The sequence below is a fragment of the Triticum urartu genome, chromosome 2 (assembly GCF_003073215.2).
Source record: "Triticum urartu cultivar G1812 chromosome 2, Tu2.1, whole genome shotgun sequence".
NCBI lineage: Eukaryota > Viridiplantae > Streptophyta > Magnoliopsida > Poales > Poaceae > Triticum > Triticum urartu.
Window position 1 is genome coordinate 22,203,762 of NC_053023.1, and position 24,998 is coordinate 22,228,759.

A 24,998-nucleotide genomic window follows, 5' to 3' on the forward strand; every position below is an offset into this window, starting at 1 on the left:
AGGGCAATAAGGCACGTATTGTATTGTTGCCATCGAGGATAACAAGATGGGGTTTTCTTCATATTGCATGAGTCAATCCCTCTACATCATGTCATCTTGCTTAAGGCGTTACTCTGTTTTAACTTAATACTCTAGATGCATGCTGGATAGCGGTCGATGAGTGGAGTAATAGTAGTAGATGTAGGCAGGAGTCGGTCTACTTGTCTCGGACATGATGCCTATATACATGATTATACCTAGATATTCTCATAACTATGCTCAATTCTGTCAATTGCTCAACAGTAATTTGTTCACCCACCGTAGAAACTTATGCTCTCGAGAGAAGCCACTAGTGAAACCTATGGCCCCCGGGTCTATCTTTATCATATCAATCTCCTACTACTTAGTTATTTACTTTGCTATTTACTTTGTCTTTATTTTACTTTGCATCTTTACCATAAAAATACCAAAAATATTATCTTATCATATCTATCAGATCTCACTCTCGTAAGTGGCCCTATAGGGATTGACAACCCCTATTTGTGTTGGTTGCGAGGATTTATTTGTTTTGTGCAGGTGCGAGGGACTCGCGCGTAGCCTCCTACTGGATTGATACCTTGGTTCTCAAAAACTGAGGGAAATACTTACACTAATTTGCTGCATCATCCCTTCCTCTTCGGGAAAACCAACGCAGTGCTAAAAGAGGTAGCATAGCATAATTTCTTTGAGCATTGTCTAGAGTTTTACTAGCATATTGAATACCATTTAGTTTCTTATCAACTCTTTGTCCTAGAATAGCACCTACAACATAATCACTAGCATCACACATAATTTCAAAGGGTAAATTCCAATCAGGTGGCTGAACAATAGGTGCAGAGATCAATGCTTTCTTAAGTATTTCAAATGCTTCTACACAATCATCATCAAAGACAAATGGTATATCTTTTTGTAATAAATTAGTCAGAAGCCGAAAGATTTGTGAGAAGTCCTTAATGAACCTCCTATAGAAACCGGCATGTCCAAGGAAACTTCTTATACCTTTGATGTCCTTGGGACATGGCATCTTTTCAATAGCATCAACCTTGGCTTTATCAACTTCAATACCTCTTTCAGAAACTTTATGCCCCAAGACAATACCTTAATTAACCATAAAGTGGCACTTTTCCCAATTCAAGACAAGATTAGTTTCTTCACATCTCTGCAAAACTCGATCAAGGTTGCTCAAGCAATCATCAAAAGAAGATCCACAGACGGAAAAGTCGTCCATGAAAACCTCACAAATCTTTTCACAAAAGTCAGAGAATATAGCCATCATGCATCTTTGAAAGGTAGCAGGTGCATTACATAAACCAAAAGGCATACGTCTATAAGCAAAAGTACCAAAAGGGCATGTAAAAGTAGTCTTTGATTGACCTTTGGCTGACAAAGGTATTTAAGAGAAACCAGAATAACCATCTAGAAAGCAAAAATGTGTATGTTTAGACAATCTTTCTAGCATTTGATCGATAAAAGGTAAGGGGTAATGATATTTTTTAGTAGCCTTATTTAATTTGCAGAAATCAATTACCATCTTATAACCAGTAACAATTCTTTGAGGAATCAATTCATATTTATCATTAGGAACAACAGTAATACCTCCCTTCTTAGGGACACAATGAACAGGACTTACCCACTTACTATCACCAACGGGATAAATTATACCTGCCTCAAGGAGCTTTAGTATCTCCTTTCTTACCACTTCTTTCATTTTAGGATTCAGACGGCATTGATGATCACGAACTGGTTTAGCATCTTCTTCCAAATTAATTTTATGTTGACATAGAGTGGGACTAATGCCCTTAAGATCATCAAGAGTATACCCAATAGCAGCACGGTGCTTCTTCAGAGTTTTCAATAATCTCTCTTCTTCATGCTCTGAAAGGTTAGCACTAATAATAATAGGATATATCTTTTTCTCATCAAGATAAGCATATTTAAGATTATCAGGTAACGGTTTAAGCTCAAACACGGGATCACCCTTGGGTGGAGGAGGATCCCCTAGGATTTCAACAGGTAAATTGTTTTTCAGAATAGGTTCCTGCTTAAAGAATACTTCATCTAATTCCCTTCTTTCATTCATAAACATATTATTTTCATGGTCTAGCAAATATTATTCTAAAGGATCACTAGGAGGTACGGCAATAGAAGCAAGACCAATAATTTCATCCTTACTAGGTAATTCTTCTTCACGGTGTTGTCTACTAAATTTAGAAAAATTAAATTCATGAGTCATATCATCTAAACCGATAGTAACATCCCTTTTGCAATCTATGGTAGCATTAACAGTATTTAAGAAGGGTCTACCAAATATAATGGGACAAAAACTATCTTGTGGGGAACCAAGAACAAGAAAATCAGTAGGATATTTAGTTTTCCCACACAATACTTCAACATCTCTAACAATTCCCATTGGTGAAATAGTATCTCTATTAGCAAGTTTAATTGTGATATCAATATCTTCTAACTCAGCGGGTGCAATGTCATGCATAATTTCTTTGTATAAGTCAATAGGTATTGCACTAGCACTAGCACCCATATCACACAAGCCATGGTAACAATGATCTCCTATTTTAACAAAAATAACAGACATGCCTACCACAGGTCTAGGTTTATCTGTATCACGGGGTTTGGCGATTCTAGCAGTTTCATTACAGAAATAAATAACATGCCCATCTATATTATCAGACAATAGATCTTTAACAATAACAATATTAGGTTCAACTTTAACTTGCTCAGGAGGTGTATATGTTTTAATATTGCTTTTACGAACCACAGTTGAAGCTTTAGCATGATCCTTTATCCTAACAGGGAAAGGTGGTTTCTCAACATAAGAAGTAGGAACAATAGGATCATTATAAGTAATAGTCTTTTCTTCAACTTTAATAGGTGCAACTACTTTTACTTCTATGGGAGGATGATATTTAAACCACTTCTCCTTGGGGAGATCAACATAAGCAGCAAAAGATTCACAGAAAGAAGCTAATATCTCAGAGTCAAGTCCATATTAGTGCTAAATTTACGAAAAATATCGGTATCCATAAAAGATTTAACACAATCAAAACTAGGTGTCATACCTAACTCCTTACCATTGTCGAGGTCCCAATCTTCGGAGTTGCGTTTAATTCTTTCCAATAAATCCCATTTGAATTCAATAGTCTTCATCATAAAAGAGCCAGCACAAGAAGTATCAAGCATGGTGTGATTGTTACCAGAAAGCAGAGCATAATTTTTTTGAATTATCATTTCTCTTGAGAGCTCATGATTGGGGCATGAATATAACATTGATTTAAGCCTCACCCAAGCTTGAGCGATGCTTTCTCCTTCGGGAGGCCAAAAATTATATATATAATTGCGATCACGATGAAGAAGATGCATAGGATAAAACTTTTGATGAAATTCCAATTTAAATCGTTTGTAGTTCCAAGACTCCATATCATCACATAGCCTATACCATGTCGATGCATCTCCCCTCAAAGATAAAGGGAAGACCTTCTTCTTAACAACATCTCCGGGTACACCTACAAGCTTAAATAATCCACAAACTTCATCCACATATATTAGATGCTCATCAGGATGTTTTGTTCCATCTCCTAAAAAAGGATTAGCTAGCAGTTTTTCTACCATACCCAAAGGAATTTCAAAGCAAGCATTTTCATTTTCAGTAGGTTCAGTAGGTTGAGGAGCAACTCTTTGCTCTACTGGTCGGGGTGAAGATACCCCGAACAAGCCCCTCACAGGATTACTTTCCACAGTAACAAGTGACAATAAATTTCAGCACACTATATAAATTTTTCCTTACCAAATTCCACCTACCAAAGGCGCTTCACTCCCCGGCAACGGCGCCAGAAAAGAGTCTTGATGACCCACAAGTATAGGGGATCTATCGTAGTCCTTTCGATAAGTAAGAGTGTCGAACCCAACGAGGAGCAGAAGGAAATGATAAGTGGTTTCCAGCAAGGTATTCTCTGCAAGTACTGAAATAAGTGGTAACAGATAGTTTTGTGATAAGATAATTTGTAACGAGCAACAAATAACAAAAGTAAATAAGGTGCAGCAAGGTGGCCCAATCCTTTTTGTAGCAAAGGACAAGTCTGGACAAACTCTTATATGATGTAAAGCGCTCCCGAGGACACATGGGAATATCGTCAAGCTAGTTTTCATCACGCTCATATGATTCGCGTTCGGTACTTTGATAATTTGGTATGTGGGTGGACCGGTGCTTGGGTGCTGCCATTACTTGGACAAGCATCCCACTTATGATTAACCTCTATTGCAAGCATCCGCAAATACAACAAAAGTATTAAGGTAGACCTAACCATAGCATGAAACATACGGATCCAAATCAGCCCCTTACGAAGCAACGCATAAACTAGGGTTTAAGCTTCTGTCACTCTAGGAACCCATCATCTACTTATTACTTCTCAATGCCTTCCTCTAGGCCCAATTAATGGTGAAGTGTCATGTAGTCGACGTTCATATAACACCACTAGAGGAGAGACAACATACATCTCATCAAAATATCGAACGAATACCAAATTCACATGACTACTAATAGCAAGACTTCTCCCATGTCCTCAGGAACAAAAGTAACTACTCACAAAGCATAAACATGTTCATAATCAAAGGGGTATTAATGTGCATATAGGATCTGAACATATGATCTTCCACCAATTAAACCAACTAGCATCAACTACAAGGAGTAATTAACACTACTAGCAACCTACTAGCACAAATCCCGGACTTGGGAGACAAGAATTGGATACAAGAGATGAACTAGGGTTTTGAGATGAGATGGTGCTGATGAAGATGTTGATGGAGATTGCCCTCTCCCGATGAGAGGAGCGTTGGTGATGACGATGGCGATGATTTCCCCCTCCGGGAGGGAAGTTTCCCCGTCAGAACAACGCGCCCCGCCAGAACCCTAGATTGGCTCCGCCAAGGTTCCGCCTCATGGCGGCGGAGTTTCATCCGAGAAAATGGCTTATGATTTCTTTCCCATTCAAGGAGTCCATATAGAAGAAGATGGTCACTGGAGGGCCACCAGGGGGCCCACGAGGTAGGGGGCGCGCCCCCATCCTCGTGGGCAGGGTGTGGCCCCCCTGGTGAAGTTTTTGCGCTCAATATTTTTTTATATATTTGGAAAGTTTCAGGACTTTTGGAGCTGTGCAGAATAGGTCTCTAATATTTGCTCCTTTTCCAGCCAGAATCCCAGCTGTCGGCATTCTTTCTCTTTATGTAAACCTTGTAATATAAGAGAGAATAGACATAAGTATTGTGACATAATGTGTAATAACAGCCCGTAATGCAATAAATATTGATATAAAAGCATGATGCAAAATGGACATATCAGTACCCAATAAGATGGAAATGTGTGTGTGTGAGTGTGTGTGTGTGTGTGAAAGAGAGAGAGAGGGAGAGGGGGAGAGAGAGTGAGGAAGAGGGAGGGAGAGAGAGAGTGTGTGTGTGTGTGTGTGAGGATTTAATGGTAAAAAAGGTCGCCAATGTCACTTGATATGTATGAGAATATTAATATTGAACTCTTAAAGTTAATGTGGCCCCGTTGCAACGCACAATCGTTCTTCTAGTACGAACTGGAATCCATTCCAAAAAACTAAAGGGCTGCAAAGAAATTTTTTCTACAAAGTTCCTATCCTTTACAGTTCCTACAATCTTTCCCTAATAATTAAGCATCTATTGCTTCTGGTGGTACGCCACAAAAATTGCTCCCGGAGTTGCCTATAAATTACCCACTATGCCACCCCTAAGTGAAGAAAAACGGTTCGATTTTATGTCAGGGTCGCCGCGGCGTATGGTTCTTATATAAGATGATACACTCATATAACATAACATTGTCATGAAACCAGCGCAATGGCCAAGGCCTCGGACTTCAACACGGGAGACCAGGGTTTGATCCCTGTCGTGCATCCGTTTTTTCTCCCCTTTTCTCTTATCTCTGCACGCGGTAATGGGCCGGCCCATATGCCTGTCGTGATGCCCTCTGATTTTTTTGCTTTTCCTTTGTCATTCTTGTTTCATTATTACGGGATTTCCAAAAAAAATAAATTTTGAAACTTGCGAGTATTGGGAAAATATATAGATAAATCATAAAATGTTTGTGAATTCATAAAACATTCAGAATATCATAAAATGTTCGTCATTTTCAAAAAAAATGTCCGCATATCATAAAACAATCATGAAATAAACAATGTTCTAATTGTTAAAATATGATCGTGTATTCAAAATATATTCGGGAATTTTAAAAAATGTCCATGAAATTTTAGAAAATGTTCACAAAATGTAAAACCGATTTGTAAGTAACGAACAAAACGAGCCATCACTTGGTAGTGGTTTTATTAGGGGATTCGTAAATGTCGTTTTATGATTTTATTTAATCCCTCGCACGTCGCGTAAGAAAAGGTTTTCGTGTATTGTACAACGCCGAGCCCCAAAAAAATTGGCAGAGCTTCCTATGGGTTAGTTTTTGTAAACTATATGAAAATGACTAAATGTCTGTTTTGCCTTCATACACAACAATTCTGGTACCACGCTTTTACTGGTTATGAAAAACACCACTACGCTAGGTCAAAGCGGGACACATCATGCATCAGTCTAACTCAGGCAAGGGGCCATTGTCATCACATTTTCAATTTCTGAAATGACTTTTTAAAAATTCTTTCTCATCATGACATCACTCAGACATAATTTGTGAAATGACATATTGGAAATCCTTTATCTCATCCTAGCAGTTGATTCAGATTTTTTTTATCTCTATCATATTTGCATAATCTGATTGTTTTTCTTTGCTTACAAATGCATGGGCATATTTGCTAGTATTAACCAAAGAAGGGGTTAATATTTACTCTAGGTTTGCTTAGCCCCCCCAAAAAAATTTGGGAGAGAGAAGAAACATTATCCCCGCGAATAAAATGTCTCTCCGGTCCCCGCGGCTTCTCGTCCGCTCCGCTTCCGGTGGATGCACGGACGCGCGGGCAGGGCGCCGGCGGGTCGCCGGACTGTCCTCCGTCTCTCTCCCCATCCGTACGCCCCCAATCCTATCGCTCTCCTTCTGAGTTCCAAGATCTCGCGATCTGTTTTATCTCATTTCGATCTTTTGTCAAATGCTTTGTGGATGTGCAACCTGCATAGGAGAATCCCGCTCGTGGCTGCTGCCGCTTCTGGCTCTTGAATCCCGCTCGTGGGGAACTGGCGACGGGGAGTGGAGAGCCCCTCGATTTGGGCATTGGGGGGATTTTTGCCCCACTAATTTTGGCGAAATTCAGTCAGTGAGTGGAAGTATCATGCTGCTGGTTGCTGGCAATAACTCGGAAAGAAGTTGTTTGTTTCTTTTACCATAGGTAATGGACCAGTGTGGCTAATTAGTTTCTGAATTAGCCTTCATAAGAAATATTAGCACTCTCTGAATTTTGCAGTGAAGAGTATTTATTTTGACATGTTTCTCTTTTGGAGAATATACAATGTTGTTCTGAAAGTACTCAAATATGTTGGTAATAACATTTTTCTTGATTCATCGCTTGTATATTAGCAAGGTCTCGTGGGATGTTCGACACCAGCACATACCTATTCACGCCTGACTATATTAAATTGTTGGGAACGTTTGACTAAAATGGATTCGTCAAAGATAGAATTAGGCATATCAATACAGATACTGATGCATTTTCTGAAGAAACAAAGAAGATACAGAAGTATTATGGCGCTATTTGTGGCAGCTAGACGTAATTGCCTGAAATACAAGGTAGGCATTATTCTTCAAAGTCTAATCGAAATTTTTCTTGATTCAGTGTTTACATATCAGCATCACATTGAATGATTGTTTGATGCCAGTCGCCCAGACCATGTAGATATATAAAACTTCTATTAGTTACTAACCATATGTATTATGTATTCACCTATACCCCTCTTCTAGTGTAGAGAATGATTTCTTTCTGTTTACGAGGTATTGTATAGAATGTATGACAAAAACAGGTCAGAGATATAAGTAAGCATATAAATAGATATACAGATGCATTACGAAAAGAAGATACAGATGTTTTACAAAAAAAGAAAAGATACAGATGCATCAGTGATGCTATTTGTTCAGCTAAACATAAGTGCATTAATTCTGAAATACTATATTTGCCATTATTTCTGAAGCTTCAATAGAAAACAGTATCAGATTATCTGCGTATTGCATAATCTTGCTTCATGCTACAACTTACATATTTGTTAACAAGCAGGTCACTACGGAAGTGAACTGATGAAGGAAGAGGGATCCGGAGGCGTGGGGATCTGCACTGCTCCATCAAGCATCTGTGTCACTTTAAGCATGGTTGGCCGCATAGTCGGCTCCTCCTGGAGGCACCAAAGGGCGACAGCCACGAATCGCTCTGCCTTTTTTATGTTGAAGTTTGCCTCATCGTCGCCTTCCACCAGCAAGTCGATCCTCCCAGACCTGTAACAGTCGTTTGCCCAGTAAGTTAGTATCGCCTGCTCTTCATCGTCGATCTCTACCTCCACATTCCTCCTGCAGCACACAAGCTCAAGCAGGATCACACCAAAGCTGTAAACATCGACTTTGGAGGTGATCCCTATGTTCTTGAACCACTCTGGGGCAACGTAACCTCGAGTGCCCCGGATGCCGGTGTTTGTCTGTGTCTGGTTGGCTCGAAGAAGCTTCGCCAGGCCAAAGTCTGCAATCTTCGCCATAAAGTTGTCGTCGAGAAGGATGTTCTGTGGTTTTATGTCGCAGTGGATAATCTGTGTGCTGCACTCCTCGTGCAAGTAGAGCAGCCCTCGTGCCACTCCAAGTGCAACTTGCACACGGAGACTCCAATGTGGCCGAGCATCACCAAAGAGGAACTCGTTCAGCGAGCCATTGGTCATGAACTCATATACAAGCAGTCTGTCAGTTCCCTCATTGCAGAAACCAAGCAGCCTGACCAAGTTCTTGTGAAATGTCTGCCCGATGGTTTGCACTTCCACCATGAACTCCTTCTCAGTCTCTTGCTGGAGCTTTCCAATTTTCTTGACGGCGATGCTGGTCGCATGCTCATCTTGCAGCCGTCCTTTGTACACAGTACCAGAGGCACCGCTGCCAAGCACCTCATGGAAACCACTGGTTGCCTTCTCCAGTTCATTGTAAGTAAAAATCTTTGGGGGCAATATAGAACTACCTGACAATTGTGGTGACTGGAGTTTCTTCTTGGAGGTGATGCAGATACCGCAGTAAGTGCCAAAGAACAGAATAGAGATAAGTAGAAGGTTTAGCAATACAGAACTCCCAAAAAACAATGAACTCCCAAGAATCCAATACTTCTTCTCCTTTTTCCATTTGCTAGAGCCACTGCTGAGCTGCGACTGTGTATTGTTGCTCCTACGCACCTTGATAAGAACCATCCTGTCTACGCTTTCCGCCATTTTCCCATTTGATAAAGGGAGCTTTTTCTTCCAGCAGGTATTTGTGCTTGCATGAAAGACGGCTGTGGCACAGAAGCAATCAATTATACACAGTCTCCGGCATTCAGTCAGATCTATGGGGCTGTACTCCTCATAGTCGGCTAGAGGCCAGTCAACATTATCAATCTGAGTCATCTCAAACTGGGCTTCCGCTGCTTCCTCATTCAGGTCACAGCTTTGTGGTTCAAAGTCTGGCCTGCACCCTTTGTATTTTCTCTCCTCGTCAAAGAACTTGTAATGGTCTGGGCATTGGCATATTGTTGTCTGATCCTGGGTGCCATCAAAGCTGCAGTAACTGTTGAAGCCACATGCCCCACTGCCGGCATTGTTTGCCATTATCACCTGGCAGATGTTCTGGGGAACTGAGCTCACCGCCGTCCATTGCAAGCCCCATAATCTTGCGGCCTGTCTGCTCTTTGGGTAGACATATTGCCGAAATACACCGTCTGGGTCAAGCGTGGCACGATTGAAGTAATCACCCATTGAGTTCACCCCTGCTGAAGTGATATTGATCTGTGTCCCATTTGTGGTTGTGAAGTATATCCTGCCAGTTTCATTGAACACCAACTTTGAGCCGTTCCCATCTGTACCAGATGCCCAGTATGCATCGTACCGTTTTGTGGTAGGCTCGGCAACTGGATAGAACACAAGATTACCATCAGATTGCACAGCTAGGAGAAACCGGCCATTGGTGTAGTCCGTGGCGATGAGACGGCTTCTAAGTGCCTTGTCCTGCTGACCCACAGGAAGCACTTGTGTGGGCAGGATGGTATCAGCCGGGAAATCAAAGGTCTTCCACTTTGGTTTGCCATCTGCACCGACAAGCCTGAAGTCGCCTGTGTCGAGCATGCTGGCGTAGGCCGAACCAGTGACCCGGGGACTCCAGACCTCATCGTTAGATGGGTTGCGAAGCGAGAGCAACCCATCAGTTGTGAGCTGGAGCACAGAGCTGGATGGCACTTGCACCAGTGTGTCTTGACTGCTCTTGGCGTACCAAGCGACAGTCTTTTCAGGGATCTTGTCGAACCAGACGGCAAGGAGGTACGAGGAGGTGTTACCTTCCACTGGCCGGAAACCGAACGCGAAGTCGCCGGAGGGCGAGAGCCATGAGCTGTTTGGCCCCTGGGGCGTCAAGGAGGAGCCCAGGGTGATGTTCACCTGTGCTTGAGCAGCAGATGAAACCCCCAGCAGCAGCAGTAGCAAGAACTGGAGGAAGCGCCATGGGAGGCGAGGTGCCATTGCTTTTGCTTTGGTTGGTGCCTCTACTGATGAGAGCAAGCTTATGCCCCTTGGAGAATGGCACTTAACAGTGGTCAGTCATCACGCGTCTTCTTCGTGGAACAGTGTGGGACATGGAAATGGTGTCCATAAATTGGATTTTGTGTGGAGCAGTCCATGAGGCTGGGGTTGAATTGGTCAATTCCTCTCCCTATTAGTGACATTTCATTGTCATGCGCAGAAAGGTCTCGCTGCTGACTGTTCTGAGCTTTCTAGAATGATTGTTTCGTCTTTACCAAATTACCATCAACATACGTTTCAAATGAAAAGTGCCAGTCTGGTTCCAAAAACATTTCTGCAGAGGACCTGAGAAACACTGCAATTTATTTGTCCCTTGATACAGAAGGCGTCTTCTGTCAGTCTGAACTCTAAATCCTGATAAAAGCTTCAGCAATTCTGGCCATCGTCTCCTACTTGTCAATTATGATTTTTCTCATGGTATTCAGGAGTTTCCATTGACTTGACTTGGCATGTGACAGCTGGTCACGGGCCAAACACTGTAATGAGGACAGGGACAGTAGGCTAATGTCTACCACCAACAGGTCAGTGGTGGCATTGAACTGCTCGGCTGTGACCACTGGCATCGATTCCTTTTCTTTGATGGGGAGGATGCATCTGACTGTGACGTGCTGGATCTTTTGGCATCGAGTCCTTTTCTAAGCTGTAATTGGTGTTTCCGTGAAGGCAGGGGCACAAGGATTGGACCCATTGGCCTACCGGAATAATGGAAATTATTGTTGGAGTAACTGTCAACACGGTACACGGCTACGGTAAGTGGAACAAGGTAGACCACTCAATTCCCCTTTTCTAGCCTGAATTTCTGAAGAAAGCATTTAGTTTTTAGTAATTTGTGGTTAGTGAGATTTCACTTTTTTGAGGGAAACGCGGATTCATTTTTTTAGGGAAACTTGGATTTTTTGTGGAACAATCCATAAGGCTGGGATGGAATCGGTCAATTGCTGTTACAAGCTTCTGGAGATATATAGTTCATCCTCTGTTTGTGTCCCCTGCTGACTGTTAGTACACTTTAAGCAAGACAAAGGAGAAAATAAAAAAGGTATTCCTGACTACCATTTCCATCCTCTACCCCTGCTGGCCTGTTAGATCTTGGTTCAGAAAAATAGGTATGCCCTATTAAACTGCAGCCTGGATATGGGCATGATAATCTTCTGGTCAGCGAGAAATTTGTTCAGATTTACAGAAACTGCTAGGTTGCTACTGCTCTGAGCTTTCTAGAATAATTGTTTTGCCTTTCCTGAATTGCCATTAGCGTGCATTTTAATTGAATGAAAAGTGCCAATCTGGTTCCAGAAATATTTGTTGAGAGGAATTAAGGAAACACTGAAATTTATTTGGCCCTTGACACGGAAGAACTCTGAATCCTGCAGAAAAGTTTACCTGAACTCTGAATCCTGGAGAAAAGTTTGCACAATTCTGGTTCTGATTTCGTATGTCCGAAAATTACGATGTTTTATCGATTACGCATCTCACTGCATCCATGAGTTCCCGTTGACTTGACTTGACTTGACTTGGCATGGCACAGCTGGTCACCGGTCGAGCGCTTTATGAGGAACAGAAACAGATGGCTGATGTCTGGCTGTTCTTCGGTATACCACTAGAAAATTTGACCAGCAGCAGATTAGCGACAATGGACTGCTCAGCTGTGTGGCCAGTTCTCTATGACGGGGATCTCTATGACGGGGAGGATGGCTGTGACTGTGACGTGTTTACACTACATTGGCGTTTCCTTGAAGGCAGGGGCACAAGGACTCGACACGGCCACGGACACGGCCACGGTTAGCTCCACGTTTGAGTTTTTGGAAAAAAGGATTTGATTTGAACTGCAAAAACCGTCTTATGTTTAGTTACAGAGGTAGTAGTAGATACTTGGCCGTGCATTGCAACGTGATGTAAATAGTATGTCAGATTGTGATTTATCTGCACATATTAATTTGATTATGTAAACAAATAATATATTATTTGGTACTCCCTTTGTAAAGAAACATAAGAGCGTTTAGATCACTATTTTAGTGATCTAAATGCTCTTATTTTCTTTGTGGACGGCAGTAAGCACTTATTTGACTTCCTGAAGAAAATAAAATTTCATTTGGTAAACCGATAAGAGGTGTTGACGTGATTTTCAAGGAAAATCGAAAGAAAGAATTAGAGATTTGAGGGTTTTTCTTTTTCAAAACATATTGTTAGTGCAGTCTCCCCTTAATAATAAAGCATGGAGTGCTTCTGCCCGTACGTCATTAAAATTGCCTCCGAAGTTGGAAAAAATTACCCACCAATGCCACCTATAAGTTATAAAAAACATTGCACACAGAAAAATTCGGACTGGGCCGGCCCATTTCAGAATATCTAATACTACGCCCAGCGCACAGAAAAAGACACACCTTGCCTGGGCCGACCTATATATGGGTGATCAATTTTTTATTTTTTATTTTTATTTTCCGTCATTGCTTTTTGTCTACTTGAAATAATTTGTGAATTCAAAAAGGTTTCCAAAATTTGAAACCATGAATTTTAAAATAATATTTAATAAATCATAAATGTTTGCGGCTTTAGAAATTGTTTGTGATTTTTCAAAATATTAGCAAATTTTCTAATAAATGTCCGGAAAATAAACATACATTAATGAGTTTTTCTAAAAAAGTTAATGTATTTAAAAATGTTTTAAAATTTCACAAAATTTCGTCAATTCAAAAAATATTCATGTATTAGAAAATAGCATAAAATAAAACTCTTCATCTCCCCTAATAATAAAGCACGGAGTGCTTCTGCCCGTACGTTATTAAAATTGCCCCCGAAGTTGGAAAAAATTACCCACCAATGCCACCTAGAAGTTATAAAAAACGTTGCACACAGAAAAATTCGGACTGGGCCGGCCCATTTCAGAATATCTAATACTACGCCCAGCGCACAGAAAAAGACACACCTTGCCTGGCCGAACCTATATATGGGTGATCAATTTTTTATTTTTATTTTCCGTCATTGCTTTTTGTCTACTTGAAATAATTTGTGAATTTAAAAAGGTTTCCAAAATTTGAAACCGTGAATTTAAAAATAATATTTAATAAATCATAAATGTTTGCGGCTTTAGAAGTTGTTTGTGATTTTTCAAAATATTAGCAAATTTTCTAATAAATGTCCGGAAAATAAACATACATTAATGAGTTTTTCTAAAAAAGTTCATGTATTTAAAAATATTTTAAAATTTCACAAAATTTCATCAATTCAAAAAATATTCATGTATTAGAAAATAGCATAAAATAAAACTGTTCATAAATTCAAATATATGGTTTTTGATTCACAAAATATACGCGGATTCAAAAATGTTCACTAATTTAGGAAATTATTTTATCAAATCCCAAAAAAATGTTAGCCGATTCTAGAAATGTTCGCAGATTAAACAAAATGTTTGCATACAATATGTTCATGAATTCAGAAAACGTTCTTGATTTTACAAAATGTTTGTGAATTTTAAAAAGTTCACAATTTCAAATATGCTCATGAGTTTAAGAAAATGTTCATGATTTTTAAAAATTGTTCATGTTTTCACAAAAATGAGAGTGATAGTGTATATCGATGATGTAGTAAGATGTGATCATTGCCATTCGAAATTATGATTTTTTTCTCTCGTTGGAACACACGGGCATGTTTACTATATTAACTAGAAGAACACTCGTGCATTGCAACGGGGCCACATTAACTTTAAAAGTTCAATATTAATATTCTCATATATATCAAGTGACATTGGCAATCTTTTTTACCATCAATTCCTCACACACACTCTCTGCCTCCCTCTTCCTCACTCTCTCCCCCTCTCCCCCTCTCTCTCTCTAACACACACACATATCCATCTTATTGGGTACGGGACCATAATCCATCTATTTCACACACACACGCTAGTACATAACAATATGGATTATGTGTATTATATTTGCCACCACAACTGAGGGGATTAATTTCATGTAAATCGGCCAGCCACAGCTCCAAGAATACGCGGAGGAGGTGGCCCAGGTCGGCGTCGGCGCCGTCCGGCATGGGCCACGGGCCCGCTTCCAAGCGCGTCTGCGTGTCGGCCACCCACGCCGTGTCCTTCAAGTGCCACTTCCACCGCACCAACTCCCAGGGTCACGGCCATGGCCAGGGCCAGGGAAGCCGCCCTTCTTTGCCCCCTTCACCGGCCGCGGCCAACGCGGTGCCGCGGCACCCGGCCTCGCCGTCCTCGTCCTCCAGCACCGTCGCGACCCAGTGACGCAGCCCAAGCATCGGCCTCGAGAATCAAGAACGCTCGACAACGTAGAGGGAAGGAAAGGTCATATACATGTCATAAGAAAGGGAGTATATTTACTGCTCCCTCGATGTATTGTTTCCTTTGTTTGGAGATTGATTACCATTCGTGAGTTAAGGTAAGGTTTACGTGATTGAGCGATTTTTTGAAAATCAATTATTTGTTTTCTAATTAATGTAATTGAGTGATTTAAGGTAAGGTTAATTAATTTAGATTTGATCTTTAGAGATTGTTCGTGATTGATTCTACATTACTAAATAACTTGCGCCAGTATGAAAAGTTCTGATCTGTTTAGATTTCTTTCGTTGTGTGAGAGGGTGACGCGAAAATAAACCGATGAAGTGAGGGGAGGGAACGAAAAAAATCTACGAAAAAAAACCAGCGAAGGTGGGAGGAGGTACCAAAAAAAACCATGGAAGATGGGAGGAGACTACCAACTGCTTCATTAGGAGTAGAAATTATTAGAGATTAGAGATTATTTGTTTCCTGAAAATCTATTATTTGTTTCCTAAAGCAAATTGCATTAATGAGAGAGATTTTGTAGATTTGGCTAAGGTAGGAAAGAATCTATTATTTGTTTGCTAAAGCAAATTGCATTAATGGGAGAGATCCGTTGATTTGGCTAAGGTAGAAAAGAATCTATTATTTGTTTGCTAAAGTAAATTGCATTAATAGAAGAGATCCGTTGATTTGGCTAAGGTAGGAAAGAATCTATTATTTGTTTTCTAAAGAAAATTGCATTAATGAGATAGATTTGTTGATTTGGCTAAGATAGGCGGTTTTTGCGGTTCGTGACGGTTTAGTGTGATGTGGGACGAGGTATAAAAAAAAACCATGGGAGGTGGGATGAAAAAAACCTGGTAGGTGGGAGTTGTCCCTGGTTAACCTACGAAATTTTGTAGATTTTTTAGGACGAAAAAAAACCGTGGGAGGTGGGACTAAAAAAAACCTGGAAGCGAAACTACCAACTGCTCCCTTAGAAGTAGAGATAAAATATGCATTGCTTCTGCCCGTTCACCAGCAGCATTTTTTTTACAGAAGACCCCCTTTGTTTTCAGGTAATTAACTCGCTATATCAGTTAAGTGAGAAAACGAACCCTTTTTACTGTTTTATAGAAAACCCTCTTCTTTTTTTGATAAATAACCCGCACTCCCAGAAAACGTATCATTTTTGCCTTTTTTCTATAATTAACCCGCATTCCATCTAGAACAAATAATACTTTATCAAAATACATCTTTTAAACCCTAACTCCAATTTTAACATGTTATATATTAAATTTGATTAGAAAAATATGTAGAATATGAATCTGATGTTATTTTACCTGTTAAACATTTTTAAAATGCTATTTAGGGTGCAACCTTAATGAATAGCGCATGATCCATCTTTCTTTGGTATCGACACCGACCCGGATTACAATGAACACCCCATCAAAGCCAAATTGGAGACAGAAGAAACCGTCGATAACCTTGCATGTACGCCTCGGCAAAATATTGCATGAAAATAAAGCAGATTCTCATCTAATGCCGAAAGAGACGCCTCGGCAATATCTATTGGGGTCTTAGTCATGGTTATTGGGTTAGGGCCGTGCGTTATTTTCTTTTTCCGTTGCAACGAACGGGCTCTTTTGCTAGTAAGTAATAGCGAATGGAAAAAAGCAAAGCTGGCGAATGAGCTAGAGGGCGGAGATGGAATTGGGTAGCAGCCCACGGACTAGCCTACCTAGCGCCGGTTCCCCTTTTTGGCACCTGAAATGGTGAAATTGCTAATAGAGGAGTACTTTTTTCAAAGATCATTTCCACCTTTTCAGGTTGTGACAAGTGACGCGCTGTATGTACGTCATTTGTCGCAACCTAATAATTTTTTCTTTTTCCGTAAATCCGTTTATCCAAATCGTTTTATCTTCTAAACCATGGGTAAAATCTCATGTTGATTGGTTTTGACAAACTTTTTTCATGAAAAAACCGTGCCTCTCACGGAAGAAAAAGAATAGAAAACGATTTTTTTCCGTTTCCAAGAGGCATGATCGTGCGACTCATGGAAGGAAAAAAAATAAAAGGCATTTTTTTCGTTACGAGAGCCACGGCCGTACCTCCTACAAAAGGAAAAAAAATGAAGAAAAACCTTTTTTTTCCGTTACCGAGAGGCATGGCCATGCCTCTCGCGGAAGCAAAACCATGGCTCTCATGACAGATTTTTTTTTACTTTTTCGAGAGTTATAGCCATGCCTCTTGCTGAAGCAAAATCGTGCCTCTAACAGAAGCAAAACTGTGCCTCTCACAGAAGAACACGTTTTTCCATGCAAAAATTTAAAAAATGAGATTTTTTTATCCAAAATCTAAGAAAGACAAGTGGAAAACCAAATAAAATGGTCTAAAAAGCCGAAAACACATGCGGAAAAATAATAAAAGAAATCCGAAGGGAGCTCCCAAAGCACGACACGTGGCGGCGGCTGAGAGCACACTAAGTGGCGCGCTCTCACTCCGTCCTCAAGTGATCTTGGGAGGCTCCCGAAGGAGTGTTTGTCAACTAGTTGCTCTCCTGAAACGGCGAATAAGAGGTCTCCCCAATGGGACTTCCTATTCGGTGCCTTAAACATCAAGGGAGCTCCTATTCCAAACCTTAAGCGCTAGATCGCTAGCCAGCGCTCATGCTATCGTCTGTTGGGCTGACCCATTTAAAGTGTGCCCGTGCGTCGTTCAGCCATTCAACACACACCGGCTTGCATGCTCGGTTGATGACCAATTTTTTGAAAAGTTCACAGGATTTTAAAAAGTTTAGTTTTTTTAAAATAGCAAAAATGCAAAAAATGTTCATGAATTCAAAATTTCATGAACATGAAAAATGTTTGAAAATTTTAAAAAATCTCATCAACTTGAAAAAGTTCATGTGTTCCAAAGATATTTGGGGGATTTGAAAAAGTTTGCGTATTTGAAAAAGTTCATTGCTTTAAAAACTATCATGCATTCAGAAAATATTTGTGGAACTGAAAAAATTCTTTATTTAAGAAAAGTTCATGCATTTGAAAATCTTCATGGATTTTGAAATTTTCATGAATTTGAAAAAAGTTCACACATATGAAAAAATAGTGTAAATTTGAGAATGCTTCATGCATTAAAAAATCTTTGGATGTGAAAAAAGATAGGGCCTTCGAAAAAGTTCATGGATTTGAAAAGTTCATGAAATTGTAATTCATGCACTAAAAAATAACTAATTCGAACAACCAGGAACTTTTGAGAAAAGTTCAAAAAATCCGTTGACCATTCAGCATTAAAAAAATCTTAAATTCAAAATTTTCGATAAAACGTTCAGTTATTGGAAAATCCCCAAATTTTAAAAAGTTCACAAAAATTAAAAATAGTCCATAATTTGAAACGTCCACCAAATTAAAAAAAAATCATGAAATAGTTTTTTTCATAAACTTTGAAAATATTGCGTGAAAATCGGGAAAAAGTTAACAAAATTCGAACCAAAAAAAAAGGAAAAATGTTCACTGATTTTGAAAAGTTCGGGAATTTGGACAGTTTCAAATTTTATGAATCACACATTTAGAAAGAAGAAAAATAATGGAAATGAAAATGAAAGGAAAAATAAGATAACCAACGAATTGTTTTTTGTTTTAGAGGTATCACCATGACTAAGGTCCACGGCACAGGGGCGGACGTGCGCGGTGCAAAACTGCGGAGTTTCTTCTAGCTTTTTTTTTTTTTGAGCTAGAGTTTCTTCTAGCTGCAACCTCTCTTATCCCACCCCGAACCTGTGGCTCTCGGCGTCGGTCCCCATGTCATCCCCGGCGTGCCGTCCCGGCCTCCCGGCGCCTCGCCGGCAGGCGCCGCTCCTCCCCCGCCTAGCCGCTCCCCCGTCCGGCTCGAAGCGGGCTGTTCATCGGACAAGACCTGCTCACTCCACCTTCGAGTTCTCCTCTCCTGGCCGCCGCCGTCGTACTCGGGTCATCTCTTCTTGCCACGGTAAGCGGCTCTAGCTTGCTTCGATGGATTGTTGCTCTTATTCTGCGCGGAAAATTGCAGATTGTTTGAGGGGTGCATAGTTTCAGATTGTTCATGTCGATCATACTTGAGATGCTTTGCTAGCACTGCTGTCTACAGAAGTTAGAGGTCGAACTGAAGCGCATTGGAGTGCGCCCCCTGTCAAGGACTGTGAAGTTTCTGTAAGATGCGATTGTTTATACAGCTAGTAGGATTTAGAAGCTGAATGTAGTTTGTCTGAGTGTTGAAAATGCAGAACTGTAACTGGTAGATAGTACTTACTGTATTTTGAAATCAGGTTACCTGCTACATTTCTATGGATGGAAAACTCAGAATAAAACAATCCAGAACTGAATAGCAAATGACCATCCAAATTGTGTGGAACCAATATATGTATATGTCATCTGAAACTCGAAATTGCCATTATAGGCCTCTTTAGGCAGCATCATTTGGGGCTTCTGATCTTGTACTTGAAGCTTTATCTCTAGCTGCCGAAGAGCAGACACGCCTTTTGATAAGACAATTCTCGTGGTCTTCAACGACCGTGGGGTAATTTCAGACACAGATTCTGTAGCAGTTTTGCATCATAAAATGCGCGTGTTACGCATCCCCAAATGGCCCAACACTGGTAATCCAGCCCAGTCAAAAGTAATTGCTGCAAGTCTGGCTAGACACTGTTACCCCAAGAACTTATTGATACCATACCAGTATCATGATTCCTTGAATATGTTGTGACCGAGGGAAATAACTAAATGGCTGCATGCCCCCCAAACAGCATTTGCATTACAGTAGTGAAACGAAAAGTGGCCGAGATATGTGTACTGACAACAGGATCGGAGTGGGGTGCTAGGACAACACCAAAGATGTTTGCTTGGCTTATTATATTCTTTTACCATGGAAAGATGTTAGTTTTGGCTGCAATTATTTTCTTCCCAGGACTATACATTCATTTCCAGACGGCCATGCATATTTTAGTGGATAGTGTACTGCAAGATTGTTTCCATTGGGTATCACTTCATACCTCCTAAACATGTTTTGGAAACTTAATTTAGTTTTCTTATTAATTCTACTGATTTGATAATATTTCCAATGGTACTGACCTTGGCTTCGTTCTTTTACTACTTTTTTTACAGGTGGTTTGGTAGAAAGAAGGAGACTACTATTGATTCCTGCAATTAGTCTCACCATTGGCTCCCTTCAGTACAGTCTGGAGAAGGGAGCAGCAAAAGCTGAATTTACTGACAGTGAGTTTTCAATCAATATCCTCCCATCTGAAAATAGGCAGGTTTTTCTCTACTATAACACATCCTTTGAAGTTTCAACCTATTAAGACTGTATTTGTAAACCTCATAGATATCAGGTATCATCAATGCTGAGCTGACATATAGTTTTACTGAAATCTGTTACATTGACATTGTAGAAGAGACACTAGTTGTTAGACTAAAAATAATTTTACCTTAAGGCCGTGATCTGTCATACCTTGTTTTTCACATATTTACTAGACATTATTTTGTTGGTTTGTCTCTTGGTACTACAGAAAAATCTTTCAACTTAAGAAGGTACTGGGGGCTGACATATATAGCTAACTGCTGCTAAATGAGCTTCTGTTTAAAAGTTTGAGTTCATAAGTAAAATGTGCAATCAAGCCTAACTCTTTGATATTGCAATTATAGTGCCAGCGCTTCGTGGGAAGGATTATGGAAAGACGAAAATGAGTTATCCAGATTACACTGAAACAGAATCAGGCCTCCAATACAAGGTGCTTACACTGACATTCGATGGTTCCTGCATAATACTCAAAAGTGCAGATTTGTTAGGTTCACAATTCTCATGAGGAATTACAGGACTTGCGAGTTGGAGAGGGCCCATCCCCAAAGAAGGGAGAGACAGTAGTGGTGAGTAGCAAGCATCACATTCACATTGGATTCTAGCTCATTTTGCATGTATGTTCTTCAGCTTTATTTGTTGAGGTGTGCAACCACGATGTTGACTTGGGTTTGTGAATGCACATCAGATTGATTGGGATGGGTACACAATTGGATACTACGGTCGCATTTTTGAAGCTCGAAACAAGACCAAGGGTGGTTCTTTCGAGGTACAAATGCTGCCTGAAGATGAACAAAAAAAAGAAGATTCTCAGCTTCCTTGGCATATATATTTGTTGAAGTATAAACTGAGTTATTCCTTCAGTTCGATCAATTCCCCTGTTTTATATTTCCATGTAGGGTGGTGATAAAGAATTCTTCAAGTTTAAGGTTGGATCAGGACAGGTGATTTACTAATTACACACTAAGTACTACTCAAATACACCCCTGGTTTTCTATTAGTACCATTTTGGAGGTCGGCATGATCTCCAAAATACAACTTTGACAAATAATTTCTATAATAGTATATTTGTAAATATCACAAAATTATATATTGGGATATTTTGTATGTATCAAATCTGAACACTTTAAAATATATTGTCGGTCACTATTTTGGAATTAAATTTGTCTACGATCAAAACAACAGCTTCTCTAGAACTTGGGTGATAGTTCGCTTACACTTAATTACATTTAGAGAGGTTTCGTTCCATTGTGTATTCTGAAGCTACTATTTGTTACTTGCTGACAAGTAGCATTCTTAATAACATCAATTAGGTAATACCAGCCTTTGAGGAGGCTATGACAGGCATGCGTCCCGGTGGAGTTAGAAGGTCAGTCCCACATTTCCGTAAACACAATTTCTAAATGTATTAACACAACTTTTAACCGTATTACTGATGCCCACACCCTCCAGGATAATAGTACCACCGGATATTGGATACCCAGATAATGACTTGAACAAGTTAGGCCCCAAACCGACAACATTTTCGGTAATATATTGCCCTGAATTTCGAAGTTTTTCTATAATTTTGATGATTAGATAACAAAAGTACAATATTTTTCTTACAGGGACAAAGAGCTCTAGATTTTGTTCTAAGGAATCAAGGATTAATAGACAAAACTCTCCTGTTTGACATTGAGCTTATCAGGATAATTCCGAGTCAATAGCATACAAGGTTCCTCCCTTCCCCCAAAGTGAATCTTGTCATTTTCTCTTGTTCATCCTGTTCAACTGAGTAAAATGTTAGGAGCACGGGCTATTGCAGGGTAATTTTGATGACCAAGAAGCATACAGTTTGAGCACGGAATCAAATCATTGGATGATCATGGGATATGTAAATATATATACCATATACTTGAGTATTAATAAAAAGCTTCGATATTGTCCACCCATTTTTTTGTTTACCGAAAAAATACTAATGATTTTAAAGTGCAACCAGATAGATCCAATCTATTCTTGAAATAGGCAACTTTCACACACTCCCTACAATGGGTTAATAGTTGGATAAATACTTGCAGCACACAACTTCCACAACACGAAAAATTATGTACTCTTCATGCACATTCCCTGCCTTTTATTTTATTTTGTGCACTACCTAGATTAATTTTAGGGTTTTTTATCATTTATGCCACTAGTTGTGCCCCACTACTCAGTTTTGCCATTAGAAATTACAACTACTCAAAAATGCCATCGATTCGTGAGATGCTTGCTCAAAAATGCCATTAGATATCTAAAAAATGCCATCGTTCCTTTAGATGTTTGCTCAAAAATGCCATTAGACATTGTTATTTTCACGTCAAATCCGTTGACCATGTTATATGAAAAAAATAAGGCTAGACCCACATGTCAGTTTTATCTATCTCACAATGATAAATGTGGCCCCACTTGTCAGGAGTAACCAAGCGAATAATTTTACAACAAAATAAGAACGTTGTTGGGAACAAGTGGGCCCCACACTTTATTGTAGCGAGATAGAGGGAGAGCTGGCATGTTGGTTCATAGGTATTTATGTCATTATAACATGGCAAAAGAGATTTGAGATCACAATAATGGTGTCCAGTGGCATTTTTGAGTATGTGTCTAACGAAGCAATGGCATTTTTGAGGAGTTGAAATTCCTAGTGGCAAAACTGAGTAGTGGGACACAACCGATGGCATAAATGATAAAAACCCATTTTAAAGCCTAAATATTAGGGATTGAGAGGGAAGCATATATCCATAATACACCCTCTGTTCTCTAAATATAAGACATTTTGGCAGTTCAATTTAAACTGCCAAAACGTTTTATATTTAGAAACAGAGGTAGTACCTAGAAGAGAGAACATGTGCAACTAAGAGCGTATGCTTCATTTGTTTTGCTCTTTTTTTTTTATATGTCTAGGAGCTGAAAGCTTCAGCCTCTGTGATCTGTCCTTAATCTGTTTCAGTCTCCTGCAAAAGTGAAGCTTTTGTAATCAAAATTTGACTGGACACTCGCAATCTGCTTTTCTTTTGAATTTTAATATCACGAATTGAGCATATAGAGTGGATTTTATCTGATATTTCCCCCAATATGTATTTCTTTTATCTGCCAAAATTAGAGCAGCAAGTATAGATCAAATTTTATCTGATATTGTCATTTATTCTGAAAATATGGTTGTTCAAATATTGTGTGTGAAATCATGTTTTTTCATGGAACATTCTTGTAGAACTCCTGTGTTTCAACCAAAGCATATAACTTTGTCAACGGGAAAAGTGAATTAGTTGGTATTAAATTTTGCCCCGCAACTAACATTTGAAGCTTTGGGCCGATTTTTTGAATTTTTCCCACTTCAACTTTTGCTCTAGACAGATGGATGATCGACTGAGAGTAGGTTTGACCTTCCCTAGCTTTAATGATTTCAATTTGGAGCTTCGGAACCTTTGTGTCATTTGATCTAAGGTCCTATTCATTCGAGGTCATCTTTGTATCTCCACGTGAGGTTTTTGCTTGCTTTCTGTTTTATTTAGCCACACATTTGTTATGTTTGAGTACCTCACCCGTTAAATTTGTATAAGTGATTATACACAATGACTAAATAGTCTTTTAGTAACTCCTTGTATCAACTTTGCTTTCAAGACATGCATCAATGAACAGAAAACACTATTTGTCCCACCCAATGACCCGCGTCTTGTTTGAAGCTATATATGGGCTAAACAACATGAATTCAAATTGCACTGCTAAGTTTCCTGGTGCTTCCTAACCCCACCAAGTCAATTGTGTGCTTTGATGGTATGCAGTGTAAAGGAAATTCATGTTATTACAATTTACATACATAACCTATTGTGCTACGAGAGCATAGGATTTATTGCCCTTGTATCTTCTTGAAACTTCTCCCACTAAAACACCCTTATATGCAGTGTGGGGGCAGTTTAGAGAACTTGGGCAGACTGAAGGCCTTGATGAAATATCATTAGTGAATGGTGACCATATTAAATACATGAATTGAGAAGATTTGTAATTTTGTAAAATCCCTTGATTTAGACCATGTTCTGAATGTGTATCCTGCCAATTTGTGCCGGATTTGTAGTTCATGTAAAATCCTCGTGAAATTCATTCAATTGCGACGATGGAAGGGGGGATTTATGGGATATCAAATTTCGTTTCTGTTCATCCGGCAACTAAGTTTTGAAGTTTTTTGTTGAATTATGAATTTTTCCACTCATCAGTTTGTTTGACATAGATGGGCTTTAATGTTTTTGAGTTCTGGCTTCTCAACCTGTTCACTTGGTCTACATATCACCCTACTCATGTGTACTGCTGTCTTTTATGCTGATTTGTTAATGGTGGAGTTGTTAACTGCTGTCTTTTATGCTGTTTTGCACATTTGAGCACCCTTCAAGCAAATAGCTACACCAGTGCGAACATGCCCAACACTCCAATACCATAATGACCATGTGTATTCAAGTTACATCAGCCTGGCCTATTTGTTGTCTCCCATGAGTCAGGGTGTCAAGTGCATTACACTTCTAATTAAACCTGTGCCCTACAATGTACCCGACATATCAATATATATACCCTACTTTTTTCAAAAGTGCTAGCACAATACCCAATGTTTGTTATTCCTACAAGAAGAACATGG

General features: G+C 39.7%; 2 protein-coding genes and 1 long non-coding RNA gene across 6 annotated transcripts; 2 read left to right on the forward strand and 1 right to left on the reverse strand.

Moving 5' to 3' along the window:
• The first annotated feature begins 6,543 nt into the window (after positions 1-6,543).
• Positions 6,544-7,546, forward strand: LOC125535276. The gene is made up of 2 exons (XR_007294626.1): positions 6,544-7,056; positions 7,165-7,546. It is a non-coding gene; the product is annotated as an uncharacterized LOC125535276 (long non-coding RNA).
• A 463-nt stretch (positions 7,547-8,009) lies between these two features.
• On the reverse strand, positions 8,010-11,805 carry LOC125535275 (G-type lectin S-receptor-like serine/threonine-protein kinase LECRK2). Its single transcript, XM_048698334.1, has one exon. It carries the CDS (start codon positions 10,708-10,710, stop codon positions 8,257-8,259), a length of 2,454 nt encoding a protein of 817 aa, XP_048554291.1. The 5' UTR covers positions 10,711-11,805; the 3' UTR covers positions 8,010-8,256.
• Positions 11,806-18,709: 6,904 nt separating this feature from the next.
• LOC125535277 (peptidyl-prolyl cis-trans isomerase FKBP19, chloroplastic-like) lies at positions 18,710-24,529 on the forward strand. 4 transcript variants are annotated; one of them, XM_048698336.1, is made up of 10 exons: positions 18,710-19,015; positions 20,167-20,277; positions 20,707-20,792; positions 20,878-20,928; positions 21,048-21,128; positions 21,259-21,303; positions 21,673-21,728; positions 21,812-21,887; positions 21,967-22,073; positions 24,277-24,529. In XM_048698336.1, exons 1-9 carry the CDS (start codon positions 18,829-18,831, stop codon positions 22,063-22,065), a joined length of 792 nt encoding a protein of 263 aa, XP_048554293.1. In that variant the 5' UTR covers positions 18,710-18,828; the 3' UTR covers positions 22,066-22,073; positions 24,277-24,529. The 4 variants fall into 4 exon arrangements, with proteins under 4 accessions (XP_048554293.1, XP_048554294.1, XP_048554292.1 ...); XM_048698337.1 differs by lacking the exon at positions 24,277-24,529 and adding an exon at positions 22,146-22,290; XM_048698335.1 differs by lacking the exon at positions 24,277-24,529 and adding an exon at positions 22,164-22,290.
• Positions 24,530-24,998: the final 469 nt, after the last annotated feature.